At 35.8% G+C, this 25,329-nt stretch overlaps 1 protein-coding gene across 14 annotated transcripts in view; it reads left to right on the forward strand.

Annotated features, from left to right (window-relative positions):
• The window catches only part of PPP1R9A (protein phosphatase 1 regulatory subunit 9A), a 308,766-nt gene that overhangs the window by 217,470 nt on the left and 65,967 nt on the right, over nt 1–25,329 (forward strand). For 7 of the 14 annotated variants that reach the window (XM_021063370.1, XM_021063379.1, XM_021063374.1 and 4 more), the window contains exons 7-8: nt 3,565–3,627; nt 4,889–4,954. The exons of 6 other annotated variants lie outside the window; for them this stretch is intronic. In XM_021063370.1, the coding sequence (XP_020919029.1) occupies nt 3,565–3,627; nt 4,889–4,954 (129 nt within the window). The remainder of the gene's footprint in view (nt 1–3,564; nt 3,628–4,888; nt 4,955–25,329) is intronic. One more of the 14 variants, XM_021063375.1, reaches the window with a different exon arrangement.

A 25,329-nucleotide genomic window follows, 5' to 3' on the forward strand; every position in this document is an offset into this window, starting at 1 on the left:
TAGTAGCTATCTTCGTTGTTGGAATTAGATGATTTTATATTTTTTATATTTCTGCTGTATATTTTTTCAGTTTTTTCTAAATTTTCTACAATAAGTATGTAATGCTTTTTCAAAGAAATCAGTAAACATTTTGAGTGAAAACACACGCACATGCATACACAGAAAAGGACTGAAAATTGTTGAGGGTTTTCAGGGGTTTTTTTCCCAGGAAGAGAAAGTTCTTTGGATCTGCTCACTAAGATTTGTGCTAACACAAAGCAGAACAAAGCTTTTCCACCAGCACATATTCCATAGAGTAGATACATATTGGAATAATTTTGCATCCTGCTCTCTGTGGAAGATCAAGCAAGTGAATAGAAGCTAACCCCCTAGTGAAAACAGCTCTCCAGAACCCTTGTGTGTTTGTAATATAATACAGATGCTGGTCTATTTCTAATGTAAATGCCCATTGATATAATGGGACAACATACTTTATTACAAACATGTTTAAACACGCATGTGTTTCGTATTGGCATGTCAAAGGATCCATCAGCAAGTTAGCTGCAGTATTTCCATGCTTCATAAACATAGTAAATATTCGGATAAAACAAATATTCTTCTTTCTACCACCTGATATAAGGACAGTGCCACTTATTGTGTTCAACTTCTACTCATCTGAATGTATTCTTTTTCCAGAACTATTTTTGGTTTCTAGCCAGGACTAAGTGATGATTAATAAAGAGGCATTCAAATACTTTTCATGTATTTTTAGTATGGAATGTTCTAACCCAAATGTATATTAATTTTTCATGTTTGCAGTATAATGAGGATGTATTCTTTCTTAACTATAGTAGAAAAAATTTTAATGGTGCTTCAGTTAACTGTTGATAGAAGAGTAAACATCAGAAATTCTTCATGTGAATGGATTAGTCTCCTAGAATTCTGTTTGGCTGATTTAGTTTTTCATTTACAGAATTCATTTTAAATGAATATTTTTTTCATTATACTGAGATATATATGAAAAAAATTATCTTGGATTTCAAAATTAAAAAAGGATTTCCTCAGATATTTGAACTTTCATCCCCCTAGTTTTCAATTCTCTGCACTAGTATTTTGTGTTTTATCAGAGATACTGATTTACTTTGGCTGCCAGCCTGAATTAGGATTGTTAGAATCATTCTCCATAGGTTTGACTTTTACCTGCTCACTCTGATGGAAAGAATTTGGATCTGAGGTTCAGGGGAGTTCGGGTGACATCAAGTGGTGGAAGGCGAGGAGGGCAAATTTTCCAGTCTCTGTGCACTTAAGTGTCTTTTCTTTAAAGTATAGGTATTGGGCTAAATCTCTAAATTCCTTCCGGTTTCTAATATTCCATGAGCCTATGAAATAAAGCATTAGGTCTAATAAAGAAAAAAAGGAAAATAAGACAGTTCTTTAACTAAGGCTCCCCAGCTGAAATTTTTAGATCACATGCTACACACTTCCTCCAGTTATTTTGAGGAATCTGTCGCATTCATCCCCCAAAATTTTGGAACTCAGGCAGCAAAAGCTTTTCTTTTTCATGTAAGATCTTCTCAAATTTAATAATTTGAATAACTGCAAAAGGAATATTTGTCATTCAACATTTATACTTAGGAGTACATCATGTGGATTTTTTTTTGTTTGTTTGCCTGTTGTCATGTGGAAATCAGAGTTGACTGTCACCTGAGCAGATATCCTCAGAGATAACAGTGTCTGTGTGTTGGGGAGGTGGTAAATAAATATTCACTGCCAAGCACTTGGCCAGGTACCTCTCCTACATGATTTCAACAAATCCTTATAGCAAATAGAAAAGATTATTTTTTCCCCTAAAAATGTAGAAATTGAGGCATTTTGTATCAGTACAGCTAGTAATTGCCAGATTTAGGATGAGAATAGGGTCTTCTGGCTCGAAAGCCACTCTTGGCAACACACTCCTGAATTTGAATGGAGTGGACTGATGGGTCTGTCTGTGTTCAGGCACACATAGAAGAACTACGAAACAAGAGAGGTGGGAAGGATGATTCTTGTTTGGGGTTATGGAGTCTCTTGTAGTACAATAGGTTCTATAATTCTTTGTTCTATATTCCTGATAGTGGGGGGATTGGACACTTAGAGAATTATTTTACTGTAGGTAAATACTTAATCCAGAAGTAGCTTATAAAGATAGAGCTTAAAAAGAATAGCTGAGTATACAGCCATTTTATTAAAAAAAGAGTTTAGCTTTAGGTTAAACTTTTTTTTTCTGTCTGCAAGTTGCAGAAATAGAAAGCAGGTGCTTGCTATTATGCTACTCCAAGTAACCTTCACTTTATTGAAAAGGTCAAGGAGATCTTTCCATTGTTTTTCTTTCCCTCTCATGTTCCTCTCTGACTTATATTTTTCCCCTTTCTGGTGTGTTACACACTGCCTAACCAAACCATGTCCAGCTAAAACAAACTGTTAATTTTTCTGTGCACGGGAGAGATGAAAGCTGTTACAAAAAATAAAAATTCACTTTGGTGTAAACATGTTATTAGCTGATTTGAATTCATTTTTTTACTTATGATACCAGATATTGTTAAATTGATTGATTTGAATACTATGTCCTTATTTTTTATTTATTCTCTATCTCATTGTTAACAAAAAGTGAAAGACATAATGGAAATGAGTAGAACCAATATTGATTATCCAATGAGTAGATGGTGCTTGAATAATTGATTTAATTTTATATGTAATTGAACAACTTATTGATTTACATATCTTTGTTAACCCTGAGTTGTGTAATCAAACACTTGGTTTCTCACTTTCTTATCATTTGTAGAATCATCTTGTGATTTCAAAGTTAGAGTTGTTTTTGTTTGACAGTATCCCCTGCGACATTCCCTTAGCCAGTCAAGAAAACCTCTAATTAAATGCCAAACAACCAAGTTCATCCAACTAATTTCCAGCACCAACACTTAGATCAGTATTGTATGCTGAAGGATAGATAGCTCTGGTTTGGGTCAAATCATCCAAGGTTGATTCTAACTTGGAACCTGTCACATTGACAGAGGGGAGTTGCTTGCTTCAGTTGCCTACAGGGAAAACATTGCAATGTGAGAAATATATCCTGAAATCGTAAAAATATGGTGAGCCTTTTATCAGAACCATATTTAGGATTAAGAATACCTTGCCATGTGTTGTGTGTGCTTACATACATCTGTTTTAATGCCTTAAGAAATTATAAGTCATACTCCAATAGAAAAAGATTTAGATAATCCCCAAACTCCATTTATATTTCTGCATTTTCTGTTTTTTTTTTCCTTCAGATATTTAAACTGGGAGAGTTTAAAATAAGCAAACAGCCAGTTCAATTTGAATTGCATTACTATTTCTGTTCATTCTCTGTTAAGCATTCTGATTTTAAGTTAAAATGGCTGTGCCTAAATGCTGAAAAATAAAAGGGAGGATCCTACACAGAAGAGAGACTGTAAATGTAGATCTGAATATATCTGTAATTAGGTGATTGTATTTCTGGATTTATAGATCATTGTTCATTTCTTTTTCTTTCTTTCTTTCCTTCCTTTTTTTTAAACAACCCGAAAGGTAACCATGGAGGATTTCAGTAAACCCCTCAGACAGTCAACACTATCTCATGAAATTCTGGGGGTATGGTAAATTTTTCAACTAGATTTTAATTTTCAATAACAAATTTAATTACCTGTTATACTCCACAGCTATCAGTATTTACCTTTTAATGATGAGATGATGTAATTCGGTATATGTTTTGTGTAATGTGGGTGATATATGCATATTTTGGATATCTTTCTATCAAAGACTCTGAAACACTGTGGTATCAGACTGGAAATGAAGCATGAACTGGTACTTCATCACTGTTTTGAATTAGGAGTTATATATCATCGTTCACATTAAAATGAGTTATTTTATACGCAGTCTTAAAAATTATATGATTATTGGGAGTTCCTGTCATGTTTCAGGGGTAACCAACCCAAATAGAATCCAGGAAGACATGGGTTCAATCCATGGCCTCGCTCAGTGGGTTAAGGATCCAGCGTTGCTGTGAGCTGTGGTGTAGGTCACAGACAGGGCTCAGATCCCACATTGCTCTGGCTGTGGCACAGGCTGGCAGCTACAGCTTTGATTTGACCCCTATCCTGAGAACTTCCATATGCTGAAGGTGCAGCCATAAAAAGACAAAAAAAATTATATGATTATTTTTCAGTTGCTTCTTTAAATATTAAAATATAATATTTATCACATTTTAGAGTCTTAGATTATAGGTGTCATTTCAAAGCCTCTTTGGGTAGTAGTTCATAACAAGATTAATTATCACTCCAGAAACCAAGGTCCCTTCTCTTAAAATATAATTTAATCTTTCTTTCATAATTTGTTTTTATTACTAGAAATTATTATTATTACAACTATATCATGAAAACATTAGTTTATTTTTTAGAATCTTTTGGAGTATTGAATACAATTTAGAGCAGCTACTTACATGGATATGCATTTTTATTTCTTGTGTTAATAGGTAGTAATTAGAGATAGAAACATAATGGAAGTTATGGTTTGCATAAGTGTTAAAGGTTTACAAAATTGTATTTTTTATGTGAAAAGCATTAAAGGGAAAATATTAAGTTTGACTCATGCTATTTGCTGTTCCTGTTTGAAAGCAGCTTGTGTTGTGGGAACAAGAGATTGAAGTTATTATGGATGGCCTTTTAATAGTGTGAACTGGCTTTATACTGTTTATAAGGTTGAAAAACTAAGAATTGGGGGTATTCTCTTAGTTCTCCAAAGTTTGTGTTACAGCAGGCACTGGAACATCAGTGCTTTTTTTGTCCTTTATCACTAGGCTGCTCTCTCTAGTGAGGAAAAAGCCTTCTTTAATTTTTGTTGTCAACCATTTTAGAACACTGTGGCTGAATTGCAAGGAGTGTCTGGCAACTGCAATAACAATAACAACTATTTTCTTAAGGTTTGTTTTTTAGTGCTTATTTGTACCTTCCTGCTTGATGTATAAAATTAAATATTCTATATGTCTTATTAACTAGCTCTGTGCTCGAATAACTTCTCTAGAGCCGTGTATTTTATATGTTGAATAATAGTTTGAAAATAATCATTTGAAAAGTAATATTTAATTCTGAAACATAGCACATATTTTAGGCACAGGTTCTACAATTTGGACTCCCTCTCTAATATTTAACCATGGCTGTTTTTAACCCCTAACACTTTAAATATTTTTTGACACATATTAAAGGGAAGAAAAAGATATCTAACAGCAGGGCTGGTATGGTGTTTATACAATATAGTGTGCATGGTGATTTATATTGTCTTTAAATCCAGTGATTATTTTTTTAGAAAAGGATCGTTGGATACAAAGTTCTTAATTTTCAAAAGACCAATTGTACATATCTTTAAATTATAATAGTGCTTGTTTTCATGAATTATATGGTAGACATACTAAAATGTGTAAAAAGATCTTACACTTTACGTAATAAAATATATCTTTAGCTACCAGTAATAGCGATAGAGAAACCTAAAAATGCAAAGTTAGGTATGGTTAAAAGGGAGATTGCCTTAGGGTGATTAGAGGAGCCAGAAGAATAGGAGAAATACAAAACATTTTTAACAACTTGTTTACAGACTCTGATTTGACTGGATCTTTAAAATGATTAAATTTAATTATGTCCTTAGGTTTGTGATCCCCAAATGTACAGTAGTGGTCCTTGTCATTGAAACCCAGAATCATGTGGTACTTGGAAGACATTCAGTTAAAGGCTGTATCTATGCTTGATCTTACCTAAGCAGTGTACATATTGCACACATGTGCATGCGTGCACACACACACATACCCATCCGCAAACACAAACACATTCTCCTCAAGAGGTGGACATCCTTCTCTACTTGAAAGGTCCTCTCTAGAAATACTCTTTATATATAGAAACATTATTGTTTATAGCATTGAGCAGAGACAGGAAGATGGGTCATGTTAAGGGAAATTAGAAGTTAGAATAAAAAGCTTTGCCTAAATAAGGCCATCTTTTTGTAGCTCATTTTCTTTATTTTATTTTGTTTATCATGATGTGATTTGAATGTTTTCTTATTTCCATTACAACTGCCACATTGTGATATTTATTCATGAACTAGGTATGAAATACCAGATAAACTTTATCAGATACTTCTATGCCATTAAATTCTTCTGAGATGATAGACTTTGTACTTTCTAGAAACCATGCTATAACAATTCAGTGATGAACCACAGGGTTTTTAGTGTTAAAGAGATGTTATAAAAACAAACACAAGTGACAGACAGCACTTTTCCAACTTAGAAAACATTTATAAGTTGAATATAATTTTTTACCAAAAGGCTCTAAAATACACAGTGAGAGATAAGCCTTATTAGCCTGGGAAACCAACTACCTTTGTGCCATAGGGATCCTGCGGTTCCCCTTGTCTTTGCTTCTCCTGTTTTCTCTACCTTGAATGCCATTCCCTGCACACTTGGTTGCCCTTGCATGCCTGCTAGTGCCATTCACTTTTTAGTGCTCTGTTTGATTTCATCTGCCCCCTCCAAAACCCCTTCTTGGACTCTTTCAGCTGGGTTGAGGGCCTTTTATTTATTGAGTCAGTAGCACCTTGTGTATCCCTGTCTCCCATTATTTACCCATAAATCTCCCCGCCAGCTTATAATCTCTTCAAGGTAGGTTTCAATAGCTGATTGATTTTTAATACATACCAGGATGAGTAAAATACTGGGCAGATGAGAGGAAATCAAGAAATTGAACTGTATTGGATCACTTAAAGGATATTGGATATAAAGTAGAGAGTAAACGAGGAGAATGGAATCTAGTTAGGAACACAATCTGAAATAGTGGCGGAAGAATGGCATAGAATACAGGGATAAAGGAAATATCAAACTATTAAGACTAGAGATTGCAGATGGGAAGAAGACTGAAGGAATAAGCTATACTTGTCTTTTGGCATTTGGGGGTTTAGCACCTGTCCTTGCGCTTTTGCCGCCATATTTGAATTGTTTTGAGAGCCTGTGAATTTACAAGAAGACTCTGTATCTATCACATTGCACCAAAATCTTCTGCATTAAAGTTAAAAAAGTACATATTTCATTCCTTGAAAACCTTTGGGGCCTTAAAAATAACAACCTGATGACTCACATTGATATGACTGCTTTTTTAGTCATAACTGAATAAACATGTAGTAGAAACAGAAAAGTTGAAATGGCCAAAATGATGCCAGGATCAATACTACATAGATAATTATCTTCTCTTATTGTATTAAATTAGACTAGCCTGCAGTCATATAAATACATTTTAATCAACAAGAAAAAGTAAATGGTGACCTGACTAAAGGCTGAGTTTCTTACAGATGCCTTACTGTGGAGGTTTGCCGGGTCAGATAAGGGTTCCATTTATTTTAAACCGATACTGATGCTAAAAAGGATAGGGGTAAAAACTCTGAATTGGTTTTTGGAATTCTGGTTCCTAAAGGGATTTTTAAAAACTGCTTTATCGACTTCAAATAAAGTGTACAGGTTTAAAATATCTAATTTGATAATTTTTATCAATAGATAATCCATATTTCAGATATTAAAATCAACATGATTGAGGAATATTTTATTTACAATTTAATGTTCCAGTTTCAAATGTGTTTAGGTTAACAGTTTGATGAATATCCACCACCACAGTTAAGGCATAGAAAATTTCATTACCTCAGATAGTTCTTTTGTAGGATTTTGCCATCACTCTCAGCCCAAAAAACCCATTCAGTCTGCTTTCTGACACTATAATTTTATCAGTCCAAGAATGTCATTTGAATAGAATTATAAAGTGAATACTTTTTAATGTCTGGCCACTTTCATATCTCTATCATAATGTCATGTTTATCCTAAATGTTCTCTATATAATGATTATGTTGTAGTTGATGTTACTTTGGGTTACAACAGAAAAAGCTTAGGATAGGGCCCACCCAGAGTGGATGTCTAATTGGAAAACTCTGTCCTAAAGCTAGAGCCCCATGGGCTGCACTGCTCTAAGATGTAAAGATTTATTTTCTGAAGATGAAAATAAATCTAGTGTTCCACCCAAGAGACTGTATGGGAAATTGCCAGTGTCAAATCTTGGTACCGAGTAGAAAGGAAGAAAAAAATTTTCTCTGAGAAATTATGATCACAGCAGCCTGATTATATGTTGCCTTTGAGGAGGAAACAAAAAGCATATCCTTTCTTGAGGCATTCAGCTTCAATCAAAGCCTAAATGTTAAAGTTTCAAGAAATAGAAGCTTACAATTCAAAGTACAGAACTCAGAGAGAAATAAATCACCATGAGTAACAAACATCAGAAGAGAAAGAAGGGGAGGAAGGGAAAAGGGAAGAGAGAAAGAAAGAAGAAAGGAAATAAAGATAAGGTCCAAGTTGTTATCAGTTATACCAAACTGGAACAAATATCTCTAGTCACATGTAGCTTATTCCAGAAGATAGAAATGCAAATAGTACAACTCTGATACCAAGAGTACAGTAAAACTTTGAGAGTGTGAAGTGTATGAGGCAATAATGAGTTATAACCTAAGTACCCAAACCAAATAATGATGAAAAAGAAGACTTATAGGCTCATCCTATTCATAAAAATAATGCAAAAAATCCTAAACAAAATATTAGCAAACCACATCCAATAACATAAGAGAGATATCATGGAAAAGTTGAGCTTAGTCAATGTGCAAGTATAGTTTAACGTTTGAAAATCAGTCGCTAATTGCATCTGACATTATACTGGAAGGCAGGAAAAAAAATAAAAGAAATAAATTGAAAAGAAAGAACTAAATTAAAATTCTGTTATTCACAAGTAATGTGGTTGTCTATCTAGAAAACCTCAGACATATGTACAGATAAATTATTAAAAATAATATAAGATTTCAGCAAATTTGTTAGGTACAAAATTAATATATAATAGAACATCTATTTAAATATTTTTACATAGAGAAAATAAAACTTACATGTTATTTACCTTGGTAAAAGCAAGACCTTGCCTAACAAAAGATAGGTAAGACCAGAGTTCCCGTCGTGGCTCAGCAGAAATGAAACTGACTAGCATCCAGGAGGATGCAGGTTCGATCCCTGGCCCTGCTCAGTGGGTTAAGTATCCATTGTTGCTGTGGTTGTGGTGTAGCCCAGCAGCTATAGCTCTGATTCGACCCCTACCCCGGGAACATTAATATGCCATGGGTGTGGCCCTAAAAAGGCAAAAATAAATAAATAAAGAATGCCTTCACAATAATAATTTTTTTAAAAGTGCCTTAATATTAAAAAAAAAAAAGATAAGTAAGACCTTCATGGAGAAAAATAACTTTTATTGAAATAAATTAAAGAAAGTTTAGGAGTTCCCGTCGTGGCGCAGTGGTTAACGAATCCGACTAGGAACCATGAGGTTGCGGGTTCGGTCCCTGCCCTTGCTCAGTGGGTTAACGATCCGGCGTCGCCGTGAGCTGTGGTGTAGGTCGCAGACGCGGCTCGGATCCCGCGTTGCTGTGGCTCTGGTGTAGGCCGGTGGCTACAGCTCCAATTGGACCCCTAGCCAGGGAACCTCCATATGCGGTGGAAGCGGCCCAAGAAAATAGCAAAAAGACAAAAAAAAAAAAAAGAAAAGAAAAGAAAGTTTATATAGGACAAAGAACCCTCTTGCTCATGGATTAGAAGACTCGATAGACTGAGTCAATTTTCTATAAGTTGATTTATATATGAAATATGATTCAGGTAAAACTTATTCTAAGAAATTTTTAGTATAATTTGGTAGCCTGTTGCTGAAGTATGTGTGAGATAATAATGCACCAAATATAACCATGACATTTTGTATGCTTTAAGAAAGAGGTAGGGGGAGCTCCCGTTGTGGCTCAGTGGTTAACGAATCCAACTACGAACCATGAGGTTGTGGGTTCGATCCCTGGCCTTGCTCAGTGGATTAAGGATCCGGCATTGCCTTGAGCTGTGTTATAGGTTGCAGACACAGCTTGGATCTGGTGTTGCTGTGGCTGTGACGTAGGCTGGCATCTACAGCTCCATGGGAGTGGCCCTAGAAAAGGCAAAAAGGCAAAAAAAAGAAAGAAAAGAAAGAAGTATGTACTATTTTTTAATTTAATTTCAATTTATTTTTTAATTGAAATAACTTTTTGTTTTTTAATTTTTTAATTATAGTTGATTTACAGTGTTGTGTCCATTTCTACTGTACAGCAGAGTGACCCATTTCTACTGTACAGACATGTTCCCACACTGTCTTCCATCATGTTCTACCCCAACAGATTGGATATAGTTCCCTGTGCTATACAGTAAGGCCTCATTGTTTATTCATTCTAAATGTAATTTATGATTAAACTGTAGCAGTTTAAACCATGGGGAAAAGAATGGGCAAGTTGGTCAAGTTGCTTAGAAACACCCTGACTTTTATGAAAATTTTGTTTGAGACATAGATAATGCTTTAAATGAATTGAGAAATATTAGGCTTTTCAATGAAGGAAATATGGTGAAATTGTAATCCCCATCTCAGTCCATACTCAAAAATTCATTCCAGATGGATTAACTACTCAAATGTAAAAAGCAAAATAATAAAATTTAGAAGACAGTGTAGAAGATTGTCTTTTATGACCTCAGTGTAAGAAATGGTTTCTTACATGAGACATTTAAGGAAGCAAAACCATAAACGAAAGGATTGAGAAAGCTGACTATATTAAGATGAAGTACTTCTGTTCATAAAAAGAATGCCTTTGTAACAAACAATCCAAAAATTTACAAAAGATCCAGAATTGCAAAAGCAATCCCGAGGAACAAAAACCAAGCAGGAGGCATAACTCTCCCAGATTTCAGACAATGTTACAAAGCTACAGTAATCAAGACAATGTGATACTGATACAAACACAGATCTACAGACCAAGGGAACAGAAGAGAGAACAAAGAAATAATACCAGATACCTATGGTCAATTAATCTTTGACAAAGGAGGCAAGAATATAAAATGGGAAATAGTCTCTTCAGCAAGTGGTGCTGGGAAAACTGGACAACTGCATGAAAATCAGTGAAGTGAGAAAACACCCTCACACCATACACAAAAATAAACTCAAAATGGCTTAAAGACTTAAGATAAGACATATAAAACTTTAGTTTTACAGATAAAACATTCTCTGATATCAACCATACAAATGTTTTCTTAGGTCAGTCTCCCAAAGCAATAGAAATTAAAAAAAAAAAAAAAACTAATCAGACCTAATCAAACTTAAAAGCTTTTGCACAGCAAAGGAAACCATAAAAAAAAAAAAGACAACTTATGGAATGGGAGAAAATAGTTTCAAACAATTCAACCAACAAGGGCTTAATCTCCCAAATATATAAACAACTCACACAACTCAACAGCAAAAAAACAAACAACCCAATTGAAAAATGGGCAAAAGACCTGAATACACATTTCTCCAAAGAAGACATGCAGATGGCCAACAGGCACATGAAAAAATGCTCAACATCACTAATTATTAGAGAAATGCAAATCAAAATTACAATGAGGTACCACCTCAACCACTCAGAATTGCTGTCATTAAAGTCTACAGATAACAAATTTTGGAGAAGATGTGGAGAAAAGGGAACCCTCCTACACTATTGGTGGGAATGTAAATTGGTATAACCGCTATGGAAAACACTACAGAGGTACCTCAGAAAACTAAGGAGACAACTACTATATGATCCAACAATCCCACTCCTGGGCATATATATGGACAAAACTTTCCTTGAAAAAGACACATGCACCCTCATGTTCATTGCAGCACTATTCACAACAGCCAAGACATGGAAAAACAACCTAAATATCCATTGACAGATGAATGGATTAAGAAGATGTGGTACATATACACAATGGAATACTACTGAGCCATAGAAAACCAAAATAATACCATTTGTAGTAACATGGATGGAACTAGAGACCCTCATACTAAGTGAAATAAATCAGAAAGAGAAAGACAAATACCATATGATATACTTATATCTGGGATCTACTATATGGCACTAATGAACCTATCTACAGAAAAGAAACAAACTTGTGGACTTGGAGAACAGACTTGTGGTTGCAGGGGCCAGGGAGGGTTGAGGGGAGAGAATGGGGTGGACTGGGAGTTTGGGGTTAGTAGATGCAAACTATTGCATTTGGATTGGATAAGCAATGAGATCCTGCTGTTTAGCACAGGGAACTACATCTAGTTGCTTGTGTGGAACATGATGGGGGATAATGTGAGAAAAAGAATGTTTATGTATGTATAACTGGGTCACTTTGCTGTATAGCAGAAATTGACATCACATTGTAAATCAACTATAATAAAAAAATTAAAAAGAATGCCTGTGGTAAAGTAAAAAGACAAATCAGAAGGTGGAAGAAAATATTTGAAAAATAAATAACAGTTATTTTGTCTGATTTTATTTTGCTTTATTTTATTTTTAAAGATTGATGCCTCTTCCAGTAGTTCTTTTTTATTATATAAATTTTATTGGAGTATAGTTAACTTAGAGTGTTGTGTTAGTTTCAGGTCTACATCAATGTAAATCAATTATACCTATACATTTCCTTTTCAGATTCATGAGAGAATTATTTAAAAGCACTTCTATGAGCCAATGAGAAAAACTATGTATGGGCTACTGGCTTTAATAGTCTAAGAAATCTCAGTGGCCAATGAACACATGAAAAGATGTCCAACCATATTAGCAATCAAAATGTAAAAATTAACAATCAAAATGAAATACTATTTCCTACACACTGAATTCATTTAAATTGGATGTTTTAAGTTTTGGTGGGAATGTAGAGTAAAAGGAACTCTTATTGTCTGCAGTAGGATTATAAATTGGTCCATGCACTTTGAAAACCTATTTGGCACTATCTAGTGTGGTTGACTCAACAACTATGTTTCTTACTAAACACCTTAGTAAAATTCTTAAATACATGAAGTGTAGGACATACATAATATTGTTCTTGTAACAGAAAAGAATTGGATACAACTGACGTCTCTGTCAACAAGAGAATGAGTAAATATATTGTAGTATATTCAGACAGTGGAATGATAAACAGAACTTTTTTCTGTAATGTACAACAAATAGTGGAATTTCAAGAGCATATCATTAAAAGGAAAAAGGCACAGAAGAATACAAACAATATCAATCCATTTATACAAAGTTTTAAGTCATATAATTAATGATGCATTGTTTAGTTATATAAAAATAAAGGGAAACTAAGAAAGATAGAATCTGACAGAATTATTCTGGAGGGTAAGTGACTGAAATAGAATCAAGGAGGAACACACAGGATTATAACTGAAGGGTAGTGGTACTGCTTCTTTTCTTAAACTAGGTTGTTAGTTCACTGGTAGTGGTTATATCATTATTTATTATACTTTTTATGTGTCATAAATATTCTTTGTGTCAACTCAATATTTAATGAAAAAATTGAAATCTTCCAGGTGTAATTACTTATATTTAACAGTTATGTGGATATAAAATGAATATGACATGGTTCCTACTCTGAAGGACTTATAAAATGACTTAAGACTCTGTCTCAAAGTGGGAATCTTATAGTACTTCTTTAAAATTACAGATTTCTTCACCAAACCTCACATGTGCAGAAACAATATATGCACTGTACATGGCCTAGGATTGTGGGAGTTTGTGGGAAGGGTTAGCTACAATCAAAGCTGGAGTTGTCCAGTTTAAAGGTGCCAGGAAAACTAACGTAAAGACTTTATAGGAGTTCCCGTCGTGGCGCAGTGGTTAGCGAATCCGACTAGGAACCATGAGGTTGCAGGTTCAGTCCCTGCCCTGGCTCAGTGGGTTAAGGATCCAGCGTTGCTGTGAGCTGTGGTGTAGGTTGCAGACGCGGCTCGGATCCCGCGTTGCTATGGCTCTGGCGTAGGCCAGCGGCTACAGCTCCAATTCGACCCCTAGCCTGGGAACCTCCATATGCCGTGGAAGCGGCCCAAAGAAATAGCAAAAAGACCAAAAAAAAAAAAAAAAAAAAGAAAAAAAAGACTTATTGAGTCTGGTATTGTAGACACTTTGGAAAAAGAAACTGCTGCCTTGAACCACCAGATAGCCACAATGAGGAAAGGAGTAGCATTATTGTCCCTTAAAGGAAATTATAAATTGAGATTGTATTTATTATTAATCCATAGATAATCCATAGAAATGTCATCAGTGATATTTTTATTAGTTTTACTTTTTCATTTACTATAAATGCTATAATTTCTGGCTCTCTTTGATAAACTTAGCATTTTTGCGTCATATAAGTCAGTTTTTGTATGAATACACTGTATTTTCCAAGACTAAATTAGTTGAAGCATTAAAGAATTATTAACGTAATGATAACAAGTGCTACTTTGGTCATTGTAGTTGTTCTCTTTTGCAGATTAGAGATTCAGGGAAATACAAATCTCTTAGTCTCTTCCCACAGTTCTGCTGGCATCAGAATAAGTGCTTCATTGTTTCCTTGGCAAGTAAAATGAAACTCAAGGAAGCCTGCCAATTTGAAATTGCAGTGTGACATTTGAATTATAGAGGTCTGCTTTGGTCTGTTGACTGTTTAGTTCTGGATCTCAGTGGGAAAAATAGAGATCACTGATTCCTTCCTCATATAGAATATATTTATCAAAGAATTAAAGACAATGGCATTTATGTCTTAGTAGCTATAATTTATTAAGAGGAGTTGAATTAATAATATTGAATTATGGAAAAAATATACTTTATACTCCAAAGAAGCTTGATATTTTGCTGTGGAAGCAATAAATGTATACGGTAAAGAATTTAAATCATATTCAGGGCAATCCGTCAAAAGGTCAGATAACCATAGTGTAAAAGAATCATCACAGCAAAGGACATACAAAAGTAAAAGCATGAATTTGAAATTCATGGTTTCAGTTTTTATTTGCAAGAAGTTGTTCGTTGTTATTATTTGTTTTCTGTAACCAAAAAGCTGGACCAATATTGGTTGTACCCAAGAAATAAAGAGATCAGTTTACCTGCAGAGCAGAAGATATAGATAGGAAGGAATAATGATTGGAAAGTCTCTGAAAAGGTAAACTGAATAATATCGTAGGGACTTGAAAAAACATTTTTTTTCTCCATTAAATAACAATTGGGAAACAGCGCTTTAACATTGTTGAGGCATTGACTGCCCTTTGTTCTGGACTGTCTGTCCAACTGTTTATGTAGATAGCAGTTTTGGAAGATGGAGGTAGACTTTCCCTCTGGAGCAAGGATAGTAATACTCACTGCCTATTATGAAAGATGTAGGTTACCATACCTGTCTGGGTCTCTCTTCCCAATATGCCTACGTGTCCAGATACTCTCTCGCACTCTTCTCATCACTCTATGGAAAATGTGGCTTGAGGTACCAGCATAAAAATCATGATACTCTGGTATCAACTAGTATGAAGACCCGTTCTGGGTTAGAGGAAGGTCCTGACCTTGTTCAGACAACAGTTACAGGAATATATACTGACATAGAGCATGAAAAGAAGGAATTTGTCATTTGCATAGAAGCCTGTTGAATCCTTAGAACTTTGACTGGTTTACTGGGGAGATTATGGGACAAAGGACATAATACTAGTTAAAGAGAAATAATAGTTGAGCTGCCTTTTGACTCAGCCTCTTGTGCAGTTTATGACACCAACTTTAGATTCACTCAGAGTATAAAATATCTCAAAGTTTTTTGCAGTGAGTCTCGACTACTATAAAAGAATATTGGCCTATCAGGGAGATTTCTTTTAGATAGACACATTCTATGAGAAACCAGAGATGATTATTTGGGTCCTAGCTGGTCTATAACACTGATAAAAGTGTAAAATGAGAAACTGCCCCAAAACAATCTGGATAAATTCTTATGGTCTGCATTACCACTTGGAAAACTTCTCCATCCCTTGTGTTCAAACCAGACTTATGGTTGGACTCCGGATTGAGATGGACTCCATAACAAGTCAAGGATAAGGCTCCAGAATCAAAACTCCATGAAGCTAAATGGGTTGTATCAGTAATGATGGCTCACCTTATATATAGTGCTTTATGGGGACTGTAAACATTCGAAGTTTGCTTAAAACATAGTAACCACTGCCCTGCTTAAAACTGAAAATGAGCTGCTACTTATTACATGAAATTAAATTACTGAATTCATTTGAATAATTGAAGATGAATTATTACAGCCCCTTCTCTCTGCCTCCAAGCCTCTTGATCCCTCTCTTTCTACTCTGACCTCAGTTGCCTTAGGAGAAAGATGGCTAAGGATCAGGCTCAGATAGATCTCTTTTTCCTCCATAGAGACCAAATGAACCTCTTGAATACACTGGGAAACTCAAACTTTATGGTTCTATGGATACTGGCTTACAGAAGATCTCACCCAATCCCATAGTGAGAAAGGGTATCCAAATTTAACTGATGTGGTTTGGGCAGAGTCCAAAGCAGGAAGGGAAGCTAAAATGGCCTTTTGAGGGTGGATGGGACCTTTTTGGCAGATGCAGTCATACTGTTATAGCTTCTACTGCTAAATCTGTGATGGAATTGATGTGTTATTATATGCTTGCACTTTTTTGTCCCATTAGTGCCAGTGGCAATTCTCCCACCCAAGGATTTCCACATGTAGAGAAGTGATAGTAGGATATGTAGATCTTTCTCCCTGTTTTCTTCCAGATGGTCCAGCAGAAACAATATAGAGTCCCAGGAAAGGGGTACATCAACACTTGATGGCTGCCACAATACTCAGGCCATTTTCCAACACAACTCTGAATGCAGCAACCAAAAAAAGAGGGGATGGGGCAGCTAATTAACCTTCTACTAAGCCTTATGGAAACTGAAACTGAATGCCTGATCCGTGGAGGCCTTGTCACTCTCTGGCCTAATATTTTCCATTTGAGATGGGTCAACTCAATCTCACTGACCAATAAGGTTGGAAGAGCCCAACAAATCTTGTTAAAAGAAAATGATAGATTCAAGAAAGCTACTACCCTGGCACAGCAGCATGTTAGATTTACAGCAGAGGGAGCTCCCATGTTGAATTTCCTTGTTAGCTGTTTTTTCCCCTTTTGCAAAAACTATTTCTTTGTAACATTTGAGAAATTTCAATAAAAATTTTAATTAGAGAAAATATGAGAGAAAAAAAAGCCCAAGTAGCAGCTTTTATTTTTGGGAAACTTTGTGTGCTACTATGCCTCTTAAAACAAGGCCTCTAACTCACTGAGGCCTCTGGTGCATAGAGGTTTCCTTAAATGCCTGGGCTTATTTCACTGATGATTCAGCTAATATGTCAATTCCATCTACTAGGCTTTCCAACCTCAGCACCAGTTATGCAGACCCAAAAATAAACATGGTCCTTTTGCTCACTGGGCAGAACTCAAGGTCATACTTATAACTCTGGCCAACACTCCTCTTGATGAATCTTGTCATATTTTTACTGACTTTTGAGCTGTTGTCAATGACCTGTTTGGTCTGTCACTTGGAAGATTACAGATGGACAAATTAAAGTTTAGGATAGAAAACTATAGAAACAAATTGTGACAATCGATCAAACTCTTTGGGCTGTTCATGTAGCTTAGGGGTGGTCATAAGAGGCCTTCATATATTTAAAGAAACTATAATTATCAGATCATGTAGCCCTCAGGTGACTTTCCTGGGGGAGAGCTGATTTATTATTTATGTACATCCTGTGGAAATTATTCTCAAGTTTGGAGTCACTTAATTAGATGAGGTGGTTCAGAATTTGTTCGGAACTTGAGGTGATGTTATCAAAGACACCATCTCAATCCTGGAAGGCACTGAAGTCAATCTGAACTCACTGGCCGCGGTTGTTATGGATGATAGAATTGCCCTGAAATCTAGATTTCCTCTGTGTGGTCCAATGCCTAGTCTGTGAAATCACTGATAACCACTTGTGATAGCTGGGTTAGTATCTTAGGCTAAATGGAAAACTCCATAAAGAAGCTTAAGGATAAATCCACCTGGATTTCTAAAGTAGACCTTGATGATATATATGGGATTTGTTTTACTAATAGGGTCTGGAACTCTGGGGCATATGATTAATTTCAGTATTGCAAGTTGGACTCATTCTGCTGCTTGGAGGTTGTTTTTTTGTTTTGTTTTGTTTTGTTTTGGCAGCAGCAGAAACTGAATTTTTTGAAAAGTTTTATTGAAGTGTAGTTGATTTAAAATGTTGTGATAATTTATGCTATACAGTAAAGTGATTCAGTTATATGTCTAACCATTTTTTTTTCAGATATTTTTCCCACATAAGTTATCACAGAATACTGGGTACAGTTCCCTGTGCTATACGGCAGGTCCCTTTTGACCATGGAGTTCTTTTAGTAGTGGTTTTAATTACATGCTATGAGATAGACTGAACAGATTTGGTCCTGGCCACTCTTGGTCATACTTACCAGTTTAATCAAAGGAATGTCATACTCATGCAAATTCCCAAGATGCCAAGATAGTGTGGAAATGAGAGTAGATATTGTTGGGAGACTATTCTCCCATGGCTCTCTCACTTCTCTGCATGTCTCATGAGCAGAGGCACTGATGACCTTCAGATTATTCTTTCATGATATTTGTGTAGTGAACAGACTTGGAAAATAGAGATGGTGTCTCTCTTTAGTGCAGGTGACTTGCTTACTGCCCAATAAAAAAAAAAAAATTGAATTTCCTAAGCTCAGAATTCTTCACAGAAGATTTTATGGTTACACCCGCTGCTTCATTTTTAGACCATGACAGTATCCTGGATTTGAACTTTGTTTGGAAGCCATTTCTTAATTTTAGAATCAAGAGTTATCAGATCCATCTAGTCTTGGTTGCTGTCTGTGTAACAGTCTGTCAATTGATTTCTATTTGTCACATTTTACTATAAGTAGCAAGAAGAAATCAGGCACCTTCAACACTTTGTGGGGAAATCCGCTTAGCTAGATGGCTCAGTTCAGCAGGGATGTTTTCCATGATCTCCTTATAGAAGGTGGTGATGTCGCTAAGCTTTCTGCCTCTAAGCAAGGATTGCCTTTCCAGATTTCCACTTAGTCTTTTCAAGGCAATTCAAGCCACTTTTTAAAATTTGCAAATGTCATTTTATTTATTTATTTTTTAGATGCATCATTTTAAAAATTATTATTATTAAAATATAGTTGATTTATAATGTTTCATCAAGTTCTTTTGTACAACAAATTCACACCACTTTTAACATAGTCTTCAAAAGCCTCCCAACCTTCATTTCACTTCCTGTTTCCAAACTTGCCTGTTTTTCTGTGTTTGTTATGGCAGTACTCCCTTGCTATTGCTGTTTAACATTAGCCAAAACTGAGCAACTCAAAATAAGAAATATTCACACATTGCAGTATCTGTGGGTCTGTTTAGCTGGATATCTCTGATTCCAGATACCTCACAAGGCTGAAAATAAGGTTTCAGCCAGAGCTGTGGTCTTGTAAAGGCTTACCTAGGGGAAGATCTGCTTCTGAGCTCACTCATAGCTGTTGGCAAAATGCAGTCCACTTCCAGGCTCCCTTGTATGACTGCTGGCAGCCTAGGTCCTTGCTGACTGTTGGTCAGGAACATAAGTTCCTTGTACTGTGGGCCTCTCCACAGGGCCACGTGCAACATGGTGGCTTGTTTTGAAAGAGCGAGAGGACAAAAGAGATGCCAGTCATAGTCTTTTTGTGAACAAATCTCAGAAGTGACATCGCATCACTTTTGTTGTATTCTGGTTGCTAGAAGTGCATCAGTAGGTCCAGTCCACAATCCAGGGTAAGGGATTATACAGGAGCATGATTAACCAGGAAGAAGGGATCATTTGGGGTCATTTTAGAGCCTGCTTACCATAGAAGTAAATTGAATCCCTGCTTTTAAGGGGTATATTTTTTTAAAAGGAAGGTGGGGGTACTAAAGAAAGCTTTAAAATTCTGTAAAACTAATTCTAATTTATGAATGGTCTACCATGATTGCTAGACATTTTTAAGATGGGAAAGATAAATCTAAATTGTTACAAAATATTTTATAGGCAGTCTTAAATCTGTCTGGTCAGAATCTTAGGAAAAATAATTTGCCAGCAGTATTACCAGTGACCTGAGGAGTTGAGCATCTAAAGGCAAGGAGCACAAGATGACATCAGTAATCTAGTTAGAGATGTTAGATTTTGTGTGTGTGTGTGTGTGTGTGTGTGCCTCTTTAGGGCCACATCCTGAGGCATATGGATGTTCCCAGGCTACAGGACTAATCGGAGCTGCAGCCACTGGCCTGTGCCACATCCACAGCAACACAAGATCTAAGCTGCATCTACGACCTACACCACAGCTAACGGCAATGCCAGATCCTTAACCCACTGAGCGGGCTCAGGGATTGAACCTGCATCCTCATGGATACTAGTCCAGTTTGTTACTGCTGAGCCAGAACGGGAACTCCTAGATGTTTCTTGATTTGGTGACTAGACACTAAGTATGGAGTGAAACATCAGAAAACATTCTGAGACCAAAGACTGACAAGAAAATTTTAAAAGTGACTTGATAAATGAGAAAAATGAATATATAGCTCTTGGGCTCTATATCATATTGGGTGTTTTACATATTTTATTTCTTTGAATCCTCTCAGTACCATATGAGATTGGTGTCTTTTGCACCATTTTGTAGGAAAGAAGGTCACCAGAAGATACAAGCTAAATGATATGCCCACTATCATAAAATTGTGACATCGTTCTTTTCTTTTTGGGGGCCCTGGTCTCTCCAGCCCCGAAGCCATGCTCTTTTTTGTTGTGCTGTTCTGTGGCATTGTCCTGGAGAAACTAAGATGGTGAAAATAATCATAATCAAAAAGTCATTCAGGCCTTTTACATCCTCTAGACACTATGATCAATGCTTTGAATTTATCACTACTGGAAATTCTCCCAACATCCTCATGAAGAAGGTGCTATTATTCCCAATGATGTCAAAAGACAGTAAGTGGCCCAACATTACATAAACCAGGACACACAGAAGTCAACTACAGAAAAGGGAAAGAGAGATGCCTTTGGAGAGAAGGAGATGCTTTTGCTGAAAGCCATCTGGATGGTTGGCGTAGATTTAGGAATTTTAAACATTAAAGTGTTAGTTTGAGGTCTTTCTGCTCCAGAGAAAAAGCAGCTCTCTTCTTTTCTCCCACAGAACGGAGCCTGAAAATATATATAACCAAATTCAATTCCAGTAAACAAATTCCAACAAAAACTGCATAATTAAGGCTATTTTTATGATTAGCACCATTTAGTTTCCCTGAATTTACCAGAGCAAACATTGCTACAGAAAAAATTACTGCTAATGGTTGAACCTAACAACAAGAGAAAAATCCCCAAAAGGGTCATTTAGGCCCCAGCTGCAGCTGTGCTTCACTATATTTCTTGCTTGAAAGCTGAGAATTAACAGGAAAATCAGGTTCTGCTGTGCTGTGCAGATGTGGCTAAAACTGTATTAATTTACTCAGCAAACATTTGTTCAGTGCCTACTCTCTGCCAAGCAATATGCTAGCCACCCCAGGATTACATGGAGAGAGTATACCTGGCACTCTCAGGGAACTTACAGTATTATGAAGTTGTTGGGAAGAGAGTTTTATGAGTGATGTAAGGCAAAGTTTTATGAGTGATATAAGGCATGTCGTGGAAACACAAAGGAATGGATTAAAAGAGTCTCAAGGCAGCAACTTCATAGGATGTGCTAACGTAGATAGATATTCAGGAGAGGGTTGATGAGCGAGGAGAACAGAGACCTGGAAGTTTTCTTGGCCTTGGGTAGAATCCGGTATCTACTCCGGATACAAGAAGAAGAGCAAGTTTAGGGAAAGGAAGTGTTTTACCTCAGAAGTGACCAGTTTGTTTTTAAAAGATTTCATACGGCAAAGTGTTCTTAGACTTTATAAGACCAAAAGTTAGCAAATGTTTGGTTACAGGATACAGATTTGGTAAAGCTTTAATCTATTCATGTTATATTGCAAGTACCACCAGCAGCGATAGCAGTGATCACTTATTTTGACCATCTGCCCTGTGGCTGACCTTGTGTTGAACACTCTACAGGCACTGTTCAACTTAATGTCATGACAACCTTATTATACTAAGAAGCTACTTTAATCCTCACTTTATAGATGAGGAACTTGAAACTGAACTCTGAAAGCTAACTTTGCCAACATCAAGAGTCAGGATATGAACCCAGGGCTTTGCGACTTCAAAACCAAGATGCTTTCATTGGCCTCCTCTAGACTCACCACTGTAACAGATACTATCTGTTCTTTATGTAAAACCTAGCCTCAGATCTAGGTTTCAGATCTCAGCCCTCTTGAGTATTCAAGGCTCTAATATGTGTACATGCTTCTACTTCTGCCAGAACCACCAAAAGAGGCAAAACCTGTCAACTGTACTTATTATTGTAATTATGTATTTTAAGCAAATAGTAAGTGCTCTGATGGAATAAGAGTATAGTATGATATTTATGAAAATAAAATGTTTTGCAAAGATTCAGTAAAGAAACTTAGATGTGAGAAGAAAATGTAAAAGAGACAAACCATAAAAATCTAGAAGAATTTTGTACTCATTTTGCCTTGCAAGTATCTTTTTCATCCATTTTAAGACACTGCATAAGTTCTATAGATTCTATGCTCTGGTTGTGGTTTATATAAAAAAGGATGCATGAAATATCAATCAGCATGCTCATGAGTCAGATCTTTTGAAGGAGACCTCTGCACTCGCCCAGGGTGAGCATATTCTGAGAAGAGGAGAGGAACTTCAGAGCTCACTGCAGGAAGGTGCAAGTCTTCACAGTGATAATGATAATGACGAGTGGTGAATCTCAGCACAACCAGATTGTGCACCAGGCACTTCGGTTGGAAAAAAATGAAAGGAATATATTTCCAACTTTTTTTCTACAAAGGTTTAGTTCTGTAGACTGCAAGCCTACAGAAGAAAGAACATGAGCCTTGGGATTTGTTAGATGTGTGGCCTCAGAAACATAACTAACTGACCTTGGATAAAGTTTCTTAGACTCAGTTTCCTTGAGTAGACATGATATAGTTATACCTCTATCAGTTTTTCAAGACACGTGCAGCACTGGGCACAGAGTAAGTTACAAAATAATCATTATTCTTTTTTGACCATTTTTGGGGAAGCTATTAAAAAGTATAAGATACTAATCAAGAAGGCAGACAAGAAGATGAAAAGGCAAAAGCAACCTTGCCTCATTTAAAGTAGGTTTGCTGGTTAGGACAAAGAACTTTAAGAGTCTCTGTTTACTTGAAAGATGTTGAATCTTTCTAGAATAGGGAAAGAGAAGGACCTGGATACCAATGGAAATACTTGTTGTAACATGTTTTTTGGTACAGCATTGTCCATCTTCGTCTGTAAATGCGAGGTTCAATCCAGTTTAATTTTGAGGTGTATGAAATTCTGCTAACATATTCCTTATAATTTATTTTATTTGCAGATTAATCTTAAAAGTAATGTCCATTTTCAACAAAGATATAAGAAACAGAAGAACACATATTCTAAGTCTACTAAATGTAACTTTTAAATTTCCAGATGTTTATGAGGTTCTGTAGTAAATCCATTCTTTATTCTAAAACCTGTTTAGGATGGAGATGGTAAATGATCAGCAAGAGAATGGCAGCGTAATGTTAAATACTCTATCCAGAGCCTCTAATAAATAATAAGTAGAATCAGACAATGAAATACACATCTTATCCTCAGGATGCTTATAAGACTAATATGAAAGATAAAACATTAGTAAATGATAAGATGAAATGAAAGAAAAATTAATTTTAGTAGAATTGCAGGCGATTTGGGTATTGAAAAGGAGGTGGACAGGAAAAGTAAAAAAATAAAAGAACCAAAAGAATTCTTAATAACTTAGATTTATGGAGATAATTTTGATGACTCAAATGGATAACAAAGCCAGAATTATGCTTAAAGGTAAGAATTGCATATGTTGTATAAGCCTTAGTCCTATTATTCACTATAAGGAGTGTTAAAAAAATAAATGTGCTAGAATACTGCTTTCTCAGCATATGACTTTGCAGTGCGTTTTCTTGATATTATTGAAAACTTCCTTAGCAGGTTATAGGTATTACCAAGCAAATGCAGTTGGCATTCTTGTATTTATCCCTTTAAAAATATTTAGGGTCCTTTTACACATCAGGCTCCCTCTTAGGCATATATTTGTGTTCATTCCCTTAGACATGATAAAGAAGTGTTTGTTTTCAAGCTGGCAACAGGAAATCAAATTGTTCAACTCTTAAGTTTAAAATATGCTGCATTGTCATTATACTTTAAGATCTTATTGAGTCATTCATGATATTCATCATTAATTTGATATAGAAGTGAATTTTGTGTACCTGCCTTAGGCCTTCATAATAAACACATGGCTTTGCTGCTGATTGTAACCATAGGGTTAAAAATAAGCATAGTTTTATATCTCTAAGTCAAAACTTTAGGCAAAGTAGTTTGAGATCATGTTCTTGCCAGGCTTGCTGCATTCATATTAATTAACATCACTGGGATTTATAAAGTACCTATTAGTTCTAAAAGCATATATAAACAAGAGATGAATTAATTTACAAAATATCATATGTCTCGAATTAGAGCCCTTTTAAGGTTTATAGGATCTAATCATGCCACGAATGGAAGCTATCCTGAAAAAACTAGCCCCCACTGTGAACTGCCTTCCTCTTTGCCAGTGCCAAAGACATTTCGAATGGTATTTAGAGTTTAGTCAATTTCAGACTGGTTTCTGAAGACTCCTAGAATCCCAGGTACTGAGGAGCCGTATAAGATCAAGATACTCAAGGCCATCCACTTCTTTCCTTTTCAGTCAAAGTGTCCCTGATTCTATTTCTTGGGAGAAGGGGTTCTAACTAACATTAACTAGTTTGGAAAATCACTGCTCTGTGTGAAATATACTGAGCTTACTTTGATACACAAATGCCACCAAACTCAGTCTTCATGATCCTAGCCTTTGTGTGGGAAAGAGTCTGAGGATGCTGAGACATCCTTTGTTCATCATGGTCAGTGGCCCCCAGATTCCTTACTAGATATCGTGTCTACTTCTGGGCACCACAATTTAAAAGAAATGTGGAGAACTTGGGGCATAGTCAGAGTACAGGTGTGAAGACAAATACAGAGATTGAGACCTATGAGCAAACTAGATTTATTTTACTTTGAAAGAGAAAAGTTAGAATGGCAGTTTAATAATGGTCTTCCAGAAATTAGGAATTATTACATTGAGGTTAATGACTGGATTTCCTTCATGTGTAAACAAAGAAATACAGTTTTAGCTCTAGCGAAAATATAGTGTATAATCA

This window comes from Sus scrofa, chromosome 9 (genome assembly GCF_000003025.6).
Source record: "Sus scrofa isolate TJ Tabasco breed Duroc chromosome 9, Sscrofa11.1, whole genome shotgun sequence".
In the NCBI taxonomy this organism is placed as follows: domain Eukaryota; kingdom Metazoa; phylum Chordata; class Mammalia; order Artiodactyla; family Suidae; genus Sus; species Sus scrofa.